Source organism: Nematolebias whitei, chromosome 20, assembly GCF_014905685.2.
Source record: "Nematolebias whitei isolate Nwh7 chromosome 20, NemWhi1, whole genome shotgun sequence".
Taxonomy (NCBI): Eukaryota; Metazoa; Chordata; class Actinopteri; order Cyprinodontiformes; family Rivulidae; genus Nematolebias; species Nematolebias whitei.
The window spans coordinates 21,576,242-21,587,093 of record NC_056517.1 but is presented as its reverse complement, the minus strand read 5'-3'; the positions used below and the strand labels follow the sequence as shown (position 1 = coordinate 21,587,093).

General features: G+C 38.0%; 1 protein-coding gene across 1 annotated transcript in view; it reads right to left on the bottom strand.

Moving 5' to 3' along the window:
• Nucleotides 1–242: 242 nt before the first annotated feature.
• LOC119426747 (myosin-IIIa-like) overlaps nt 243–10,852 on the bottom strand; it is a 45,659-nt gene continuing 35,049 nt past the window's right edge. Inside the window, exons 3-6 of the mRNA XM_037694328.1 lie at nt 9,928–10,032; nt 9,691–9,790; nt 3,297–3,373; nt 243–392 (exon numbers count right to left, since the gene is read on the bottom strand). Coding sequence (XP_037550256.1) covers nt 243–392; nt 3,297–3,373; nt 9,691–9,790; nt 9,928–10,032 — 432 coding nt within the window. The remainder of the gene's footprint in view (nt 393–3,296; nt 3,374–9,690; nt 9,791–9,927; nt 10,033–10,852) is intronic.

The window sequence follows — 10,852 nt, the reverse complement described above, 5'->3', positions numbered from 1 at the left end:
AAATCAATTCACTAAAAGGCAGAAAGATGGAAAAACCTTTGCAAAGTCATTTTAAAGAGTCTGAACATGAGAGTACTTGGTATTTCTAGTTCACGCTCTGGTAAATTTTATTTAAATTGATTCTAAGCATGAGACAGATTTTTTTTTCTTTTCTTTTTAGCTGTGTCAACTCTCAAGAGAACAATCAACACAAAACCAGCTGATAGTTATGAGAAATTCTTGCAAAGTGGGTGAGGGAATTTTTACCTTGGTATTTTAAAAAGGGCTCTCATTGGATGGAGGTCCGAAAGAGGTGGGTCTCCATCTCCCAGCTCGATTGCAGTGATGCCCAGAGACCAGACGTCGCAGCGGGCGTCGTAGGTTGAGTCTAGCTGCTGCTCACATGCAATCACCTGCAAAGAGCAGATTACCAAATAGAAACAAAACAACACATACAGCAGCTCTGACCTCACAGAGTACAAACCTGACTTAAAATTTGAACAGTAGCGCCTCAGTCGAAACAAAGACCTAATATCAAACCCTGTGAGCAGCACACCACACATGCTCAGAGTCAGTCTATCACAGTTTTCCTGAGGGCAACATGGTACCCAATCTAAAATATGAATCACCTGAGTGGGAGGCATGTCTTCACACGGCCATACGTGCACTAACACATATAGACACACAGCAGCTTGCCATTATACTGTAGGACATCAATAGAATTTGTGTTTGCAGTTTTCAAGAGACATTAATTTAAAAGCACAGACAAAACGATTAAAAGCACCAACACTATGCACAGTAGTGCATGTATTTCACAGCAGAAAAATGCACGCTCATGTTTCAGTCCAAGAACTGTAAAAACAACAATGAAGTCAGCAGCTAATCACGTCTCAGGCAAACTGATTTTCTAAAGAAAACAAATTTATTTAAAATATATATCTGAATTGTAACCTTAAATGGAAAGATATATTTAATACAGCCTGACTGCAGCTTCATGCTCACAGTTCTTCAGCTTACCTGAGTCCCTCAGAACTGTCACAGAGTCTGTGTCAGTAAATACGACTTGAAATCCACAATATCCAGTTTTTTAGGGAAAAAAGTGAAAAAATAAATAAACAAATCAGAAGTTTTATTTTCCTGTTTCCAGTGTTGATCCTTAATTGATCTGATACCAATAGACCTTTCAACTAAATCTTTAAGCCATGCGTTTCCCCAGATCTTTGTTGATCGACTTTGCAAATGAGAATAAAATTCCTTCAGAGTATGTCATGCGTTTTGTAGAGTAAAGTCAAATTTGCAAAGCATGCAAATCAGATGTAAAAGATTTGTTCTGATTAATGAGTTTCAGAGCGTTCTGATGGACTGGTGACCTGCTCAAGATGCACCCAGCCTCTTGCACAATAACCTTTGGAGATAGACACCAGCTCAGTGATCCTGCACAGAAATGTGGTAAAAAAAAATGGATGGAAATTCAGAGGAGAGCATCCAAATGAAGCAGAGCTTTCTGGGCAGTGATAGGTTGTAGCTGCTGTGCAGAATATATATATATATATATATATATATATATATATATATATATATATATTGCTTGACTGATCTTGTAGCTGTCCGTGAATATAGGAGAACACTGAGATCATCTAGTAAATTTCTACTCTCTGTCCCAAAGTCCAACTACAAACGATGGGGTGACCGGGCTTTTTCGGTTGTTGCACCCAGACTCTGGAACCATCTACCTCAGGACTTGTGCTCCATCACTGATATGGAGCATTTTAAATCTAATCTTAAAACTTTTTTATTCAGGCAGGCTTTTCATACCTAGTACTTCTTTGACAATCTTGCTATGTTTTAATTGTTTTTGTTTTTAACTGGCTGGTTAAAAAAAAAAAAAAAATTATTTTTATTCTCAATTGTTTGTTTTTAACTTCTGCAGCACTTTGTGCACCATTTGGCTGCTGGAAAGGGCTCTATAAATAAAGCTTGATTGATTGATTGATATATATATATATATATATATATATATATATATATATATATATATATATATATATATATTACTCAGCACTGGCTTCATATGAGTGCCTTTTTGTACTTTTAATAAATTAAATTAAAGTAATAGTTTGTATATTATAAAGTGGGGTTCTATGGAGCTGTTATGTGCACTCAGTATCTTACCTGCAGTAGACATAATTTAGAATGATCTCAATTTAAAGAATCAGGTTGAAATACTTATTAAAGAGTCAAGTTAACAGCTAGTCGGACTGGGGGTCAATTCTAAAGTGGATTTCAGCACAAAAGACTACATCAACTGCAAAGTTTTTTTTATTTTTTGCTTTTTTTTGTCGTTGGTGTTGTTGTTTGTTTGTTTAAAAACAGTTTGTCTCTTCCATCCATTATCTTTATCCACTTATTTCTTTTTGGGGGTAAATGGTGTCCATGTCCAGCTGTGTGATGGACTGGACACCCTGGATAGATCTCCAGTCCATCACAGGGACACATATAGACACATAAACATTCACTTTCTCACTCACACTTAGAGACAATTTGGAGTTACCAATCAGCCTAACATGCATGTTTTTGGTCTGGAGACCCACACACGCACAGAGACAACAATAAGCTCCACCCAGAAAGGTCCCTGGCTGGGATTCCATCCGACAACCTTCTTGTGAGAGATAAAAGCTCTACCAGCTTCTCATCAAACAGTTCTCCAAACTCTTAGTAAAACTTAAAAAGACTTGTCTTATTTGTAAAATGTGAGCACAAAATACAAAAATGTTGCACAAAACACCCTAAACAAAAACCCAATTTATGTTTGATTGTGCCAAAAAGTAAAGAAAAGGTCATTCTTTTATGCAAGAAGATGCTTAAAAAAAAAAAAAAAATTAATCTTGAGAAGACTGAACTGCTTTTATGTACAACTAAAACAAAAAAAAAATACACTAAAATATGGAGAAAATAAAATAAAATGGTAAAAGCTAGTCAGATGACTCAAAGCATGAAATGTCCTCACAGTGCAGAGTAATATCAGCTCACTATAAAACAAGTCGAATCGACATGGCAACGTAATGACATGAAAAGGTCATTTTGTAATACAACCATTTTGGTTTTAAGGGTTTATATAGTGTAGTTTCACTGAGCTGTGATCAGACAGGAGATAAATGATGGAGGCTTCTCATCCCATTCCTCCCTCCACAGTGAGTTTAATGGTGTTATCTCTTTGATGATTATGGACTGAACTGCCCACTGGGATCTGCTCCAGGCTAATGTAGTGGAAAAAGAGGGGGATGAGAGAGCATTTATGAGCTGTTGTTGTGGTGTACCTCAGGAGCCATCCAGAAGGGAGTTCCCACAGAGGTGTTCCTCCTCAGACGGGTATTTGTGAGCTGGGCTGAAACACCTGCAGGAAGGAGAATACACACTTCAGTCGTTTTGAGCAATGCTCATTGGAGATAAATCACTGCATCGCAACATCACTGGTGGTTTTTTTTTTTAATACGATGATCAGAGCTGCAGGTGAGGGTGATGAACTGTGAAAAGCACCGCGGTGAACAGAGAAATGGCAGGATGCTGATGCAAGCCCAAATGGATTTCAGAACTTCCTTGTAGTCCACTGATAGAATTGTCATTGAAGTGACAAGAAAATACATACACTGTACAAACAGACAGAAACATCAATCTGCTTGTTTCTCCCCTCTCAAAATGATAGATTACTTTGAATTACAAATTATTTTCTGTCTGCAAGTAACTCTGTCGGACGTTTCAAGAACATTTTAATATAATTCAAATGTAAACAGGCTCTGGCAACTTGAGACACTTCACCGTCTTTCAGAGATTTATTACTTCATGCTGGCAAAATAGATTCTACTGAGATAAAGCTTGCATGTGTGTGCTGGAAAGCCGGACATATAGAACATGCTGACCCACAATTGTGACTTTGGTCCAGTCCAGACAAATCAGTGTTAGCATCACACACACCCAGGGCTTGCTCCTGCTGAGGCAGCTGCCTCGTTGGAGGGCTGGAGCCAGAACAAAAGCCTCCAGACAAAAGCAGACACTGGCAAACTAAAGATAAGGAAGTATTTGTAATTATTCCTGATAGCAAAACAGACCATCGTGGCTGCAAAAATGGGTTCCTTTAAGTGTGAGGCCATGACTCTCAAACAGCTCCCTCCTGGTGGGGGGCGAAGAGGAACTGAGGTATCTGAAGGTCTTGTTTATGAATGATGGTAGGATGGAGTGGGAGATGGAGCAACAGATTAGGGCTTTTTATGCAAAATGAAGGTGGTTGGGCCATTCTGCCATGGTCAAAATAAACTTCACCTGTGATAATAAGGTGTGGATCTTGACCAAAAGAACAATATTTCAGACAAGCAACCTGGTCATCCATCGTAGGGTGGCCGGGCTCAGCCTTAAAGAGAAGGTGAGAAACTCCATCATTTGGTGGGAGTTCAGAGTAGAGCCGCTGCTCCTCCACATCGAAAGGAAACATTTGAGGAGATTCTGGCATCTGATCATTATACCTCCTGAGCACCTCATTTTGAAGGGTTTTCAGGAAAAGTTCCACAGGGAGGAGACCTCGGGTCAGAAGGATTATATGTATTCTCTGTCCTGGGAATGCCCCGAGATCTCCCAGGAAGAACTGGAGAGTGTCAGGATTTATCTACTGAGCCTGTTGCCTCCATGACCCAATCACAAATGTGTCAGAAAATGGATGGATGCTTTGAATAAAAAATGTTTGCAGCAAGCTAAGATTTAAGGTAGCTTCTGTGGACTGCCACTTTTGAGAACTGGTTGGAGACACAAAATTAAGAGAAAGCCCACAAAATTTCACTTGGAGTCAGACTGAATGACACTTAAGACCTGGTGAATTATGGGCCATAAATTGCCAGGACTATTTAGCAATTTAGCAACCAGTATATAGGCTAATTTCCTAGCATGCATCAACTTCTCAATTGATCAATGTTACTTCACAAAGAAGAAAACAATATAGAAAACTAATATTCTGTGGAAGAAGTACTTTTACTTTAGTGTTGTACAAAAATCTAGCTGGTATTCCTTTTATTAACATATTCATATTCAATCAGTCACAAACATTGTGTTAAGACCATTTTAAACAGTGTTGACTGTCAGATCAAACAGCTTTTAGGGATAAAATGGGTGCCTGAGAAGATGTTAGTATACATTTTCCTAGCTGATGAAATGTGTAAATAAGACTAAAATACACTTCGTGTACAGAAATGTGTGCAATCCTAATCCTAAAGCAATGACAAAATGAAATCACAACTGCTTTTTCAACCGCTTATTATAAAAAAAAGCATTTCTGTGCACTTTTTGAATTTCTAAAGGAGTATAGATAAATAACCCTTAGCTCTGTTTGTGCATGCAATGGAAAGAAATACCAAAGGAAAATGGCTTTGTGGCAAATATCAAAGAGGATTATATCATGTGCAGGAGGGGATATATGAAAAAGCTTGACATATACAAGAACAGTCATAGCTTGTCATCAACCCCCTAAAAAACTACTAGACATTTGCATCATCTGGCATTAGAAGGAAGAAACATTTCCTTTGTTACAGGAGTATGAACAAAAACATGAAACTTTGTTAATGCTCTCGAAATAAAACGTGTATTTCCAGTGATTTCTACAGGTGTACTGTATCAGTCGGTGTGAAAGTAGAACCACAAAGAGTTTTTATTAAAGCTTCTACAGCCCAGTGTTTTCTCACTACATTAGGCAGGAGTGGAGCCTGGTGGGGCACACTTAATAATCATCACAGAGATAACGTTGTCAATTAGAATATTCATGAGCGACCGAATGAGCAGTTCTCATTCCTCCTCTGCTCTTTTTGGTCCATCTCTTTGCTGTTTTTTTTTTTTGTGTGCGTCTCCGTTGGCGATGAGCCACAGCAGGGGCTTTATCTCTTCAGCTGCTTAGTGCAGCATGCACCCCTCCTCCCCATGAAAAACCATTAATCCCAGCACGACGCAAGAAGAACGAAGGAAGCTCAAGCCGGTTGCTTAACATTGCAGTTTTCATTGGTTTGCAAATTGCTGCACACATCAGGCTTATTCTCCAAACTGCTCCTCCTTTTCTTCGTTGTGACGTCACAGACCTGATTTGAAGTGTAGCTGTCAGCAAACCAGCAGGAACAATAGAAGCATCATTTGTAGAAAACATTATGACCGCTTCTCGTTCAAATCTCTTCAGTGGCAGATTGTAACATTCAGTGCAATACTGCCTTTGTTTCAGTAGAAAAAGGTGACATTTACTGTGTCAGTAAAGAATAAAAATGTTAGATTCTTACATGTAAATGTATGTCACACATGCATCTTTTTAAGGTTAAGTGAAGCCTAAAAACAAGGTGACACAGTTCAAAGGACCAAATTTAAAAGAAAGCTTCTGAATTTTAAAGTGGTATTATATGAGTAGTCATCAGTGGTTAATATCTTACCTGCAGCAGAAATCACTCAGAGCATAATCAGACAGGATACAGTAGTCCCTCGTTTATCGCAGGGGATCCGAACCCTGAAGCCCGACGATAAGTGAAAAACCGCAAAGTAGGAATAGAGAGATTAAGATTTCCTTTTTTACAAGTAGTAAGTAATAATTTATATATATATATATATATATATATATATATATATATATGTAAGGTGTTTTAAACCCTTTCAACACTGTTGCAATATTCTAAACAATGTTTCTAAACTCTAAAGGCTCTAAAAGTGCACAGAATGTCATGATTTCCCCTCTCTCTGCCTCCCCTGCTCTTTGTCACGTCATGCCAAGCGTTCTTGGCCACGCCCACTTCTCTGCTCTGCACAGAGAACAGCTGATCAGCTGCAGCAGGAAGCTTATCCTGCAGTAAGTGCTGCACAAATGTGCACACAGGTGCTAAATTATTTTAAATAATTTATTTTAAATTAAAAAATCCATGTCGATCGTGGGACTCATCCATTAATCAGCCACTTGTGTGTCATGTCCACTCTTATTTTGAAAAACCGCGATAGAGCTAGTCAGCAATAAACGGACTGCCAAGTAGCGAGGGACTACTGTAAACAGAAATTATTGTTGGGAATGTAAATCTAGCCAGTTCTAAAGCAAATTACCACCATCTTAAAACAACTCCAGTCTCAAAACTAAAACTACAAACCCCTGCTTTGTTTTTCCTTTTGCATTAGATGCATATTTACATAGAGGTCTTTGGTACTTTACACCAGCTGAAAACCAAATAGCACTATAGCACTATGACTTAATGGTTAGCACAGCTTATTGTGATACAGCCACTTCGAATGTTATCACCCCATTAAATGGTTGTTATTAGTTGTTATCATCCCCATAGGTTGCCTTCAAACTGTCCCTACTGTACCTCCTAGGTTTAAATGTACGTTGTTATCGCTGATAATATGCAGCTTCGCCTGTTTGTAAAAGCTGAAGCTTTTTTGTTAGATTTATTTAAAACCTATATTTTCACTTGACCTACTACTTTTATGCTGAATAGCAAGGGTTTACTTAAAATGAATTCTAGGTATAACAGTTATGTCTTTAATTCAGTATCTAAAGACAACTCACTTAAGAGAGGACATGAGGGTTTGTTGTTTGTTTGTTTGGGTTTTGTTTTTTTTAGCCCACTAAGAGGTACAGGAGGGACAGTCTCAAAGAAATCTGTGGAGATGATAACAATTATTAATGGCCTTTTAATGGGTGATAACATTCTAAGCAGGTTTTGATATCGTAGCTACTTGCACACTTGTTTGTTTCTGTGATTTATAATTTTCATATAAATTGTTCAGCCCTAACAGGTGCAAAAGTCAACTTTAGCTTAGCTTGAGAAGGTAACAGCTGATGCTAATGTCCATGGACACGGCAATCAAATTTTTTGCAGATTGGTTCACTTCTACACAAATAATTTACAACTTATGTCATCTGAGGGCACAGCAATATACAAGTTGAATTCTAGACAGAATAGTAGTTAAAACGTCACATTTGTGTACTCTTATAGTTAATATATCTTAAAGCAGCCAATGCTGCCAATGTGGTCGAGAAACAAACTCTTATAAAACCAAATGTCTTTAATAATAGTTGTCAACTGTACATTTAGCTTCAAGTGATAGAAAGAAGTAAAATGGCAGTTAAATATGAATAAAATTATATGATAGGGGGTTTGTTGTTAAATGACTAAAGGATTGTTAGCAGTATTAGTGAACTATAACCAGTTTTAGTCGGGGTCACAAGTTTCTATGGTTTGCACTGTTTGGGTCAAAAGAATAAAGGTTTGTCAAAGTCTGCTTTAAGGAACAGCTCAGCTCCTATGTAGGTATTGTGGTTCTGTCAAAAAGGAATAAATAATATCTTACTCTGTTTGTTCAAACTAGTCATCCAAAAACAATCTACGACAGGTAAGATGTTTATTATCCATGGCCTTTCCACAGAACCCCACTTTACATGATCATTGCTTTTGCTTGAGGTTGGAGCCATGAGAGGAGTAAAACAACAAAAAAGAAACTATGAATTAGCAAAAAAACAAAAAAAAAATCTAATAGTATCTGTAAATAAAAACAGGAAAGGGTGTGATAAACTCAAGTTATATCAATATGATCAAAATTGTTTCCCTTCATGAAGGGGGTTTAAAACTTGCATTATGCTGAAACATAATCATTCATCTTTAATTTTTAATTCCAACCCTAATAACACAACTGTTGTGGAAATGTCACAGTCTTTTGTCTTCTCATTTTTAATTTTCGTAGGTTTAATAAAAAAAATAAAAATAATGGTTGTTAAAGTGTAGACACAAGATGTCATGTTTCGCTTTAGCTTTTCAAATGGTCAATAATGTTGTTTGAAAGGTGAAATTAAATTCTAATAAATTATACTTTATCTCTGAGAGCCTCATGAAGATGCTGTAGGCACATTATGGATAGGAAGTGACACGGGATTCATGATAGATTTTAACACAATGTTTCTGTTTGTTAATTGTTTTATTATCTGCAGATCAATTATAGATCAGCAGCTTAATATTTTTTATGATAAATATCTGACATTCTTCAGACATTGTACAATAAACAGTGACAATATAAAACTGAAAGGAGGAAAAAGTGGTGACGAATGTGAAAGGTGGATGTGCTGCAGATTAGTGATTCCATTAATCCCCACCACCACCCACTCCTCCTCCTCTTCATACAAGAGCTGCACTCTGTGCTTCACGTTTAAGGCTTTTAAGAGTAGCCCACAATTAGCAGACAAAATGCAAACCTACACACAAGCTGAGTGGAGTGGGGGGGTATTTGTAATGAAAACAGGCAGCTGGGTTTTCAGCGCCTGAAGAAAATAGTGGTGAGTCATCTCCAGTAAATAGTCAGAGCCACTTTGCGTATTGTGAGCCCTCGGTCCAGGAGCAGTGGTTCGCTGCTCAAAGTGCCTCATTTGGTTAAGAAAACTCAAAAAGCAAATGAGTGAAAGCACGGGCAGAATCCCTTTCCCGTCTAAGGCAAAGAAAGGGTGTAATGAAAAGAATAATTATCTGCTACCTTTCTGGGTTGTGTCGTTTTGTTTCGGCCTCTAAATGAAACTAATTGGGGGCATAGTTTTCTTGGCAGGCGGCTCAAAGTAATGGATTTGACCCTCTTGTGTTAAATGGAGCCATAACATGATTTTTGTTGATTATAGAGGAATAGTGCCAAGAAAGGATGCCTCTCAAAAGGGGGTGCGTTACATACCAAAGTCCACGAGTTTGATCCCTCCTTGTGTAGTCAGCAGGATGTTGTTGCCTTTGACATCCCGGTGGATGGTCTTGTTGATGTGCAGGTGCTGCAGGCCCTGTGTAAAGACAAGGTTACTGGTATTTTTTTGTCAAGCACCTGCCTGTATAATTACACCATTTAAGCTGTTTTCATTGCCCCCACTTCATTCCGCACCACCGTCTGCCACGTGCAGGCTCAGGACACCAGGCTTACCATGAGAGCTTCGTGCAAAATGTAGGCGATGATTGCTTCATCCATTCTGTCTCCTCTCTTCAGCATGCCTTTGGCCAGATCTGTCACAGAGCCGCCATTGCAGAGCTGCAACAGGAAAATTCACAAAGACAATGAAGCAGTTGGCAAAAATTCAATATGAGCTTAAATATGTCCAATCCATGGTATTAAACATATGCAGAGAGGATGAAATAGATGATTTCACTGTCAGTAAAAGTAAGCTGGAAGTAATTCTGTCAGCCTTTAGTCAACTTAAAAGAATGTATATTTTTGTTGCAAGGTTTAAACTAAGCCTTTATGACTAAATGATGTCCTCAAAAACAGTCTGTAAAATATGAGGTTTTAGACATTATCAGAACTTACAGTGAAATTTAATGCACTGAAACAGGCAACAACACTTTCTCCTTGTCAGAGTGAGAAGCATTTTGTTTCTTTGTGTTTGTAGGTGCTTTCTTGCAGTCTGCTGCATCACAATATGGACCCCACTGTCAATATATCTCTCTGTGGGAAAATTACAGAAAATTACCCTGTAGGTTGCCTTGGCAACAATGATAACCCCTACTTTAGGCCTGTCTTCAGGAGATGCCAGAGGTAGAAGAAAAACAAAAATCTCTAAAATGTGAATAGAGACTGTTTGTTTTGTGTTTAAATGATGTTTGTACGCACAAAACTAAAAAATATATATTTCTGTCATTATTGTGGGATTCATTGCTTCCTATGTGTGAAGGAAAAAAATTAGTTTTAACAGATATTTTTACTCCTCATTTCACTGAAAATACTTTATTGTCAATTTGGTTTCAGTTGGGACATTTTATGGAAAGACACAAACCATCCATCCAACCATCCATCCATCCATCCATCCATCCATCAACCCATCCATCAACCCATCCATCAACCCATCCATCAA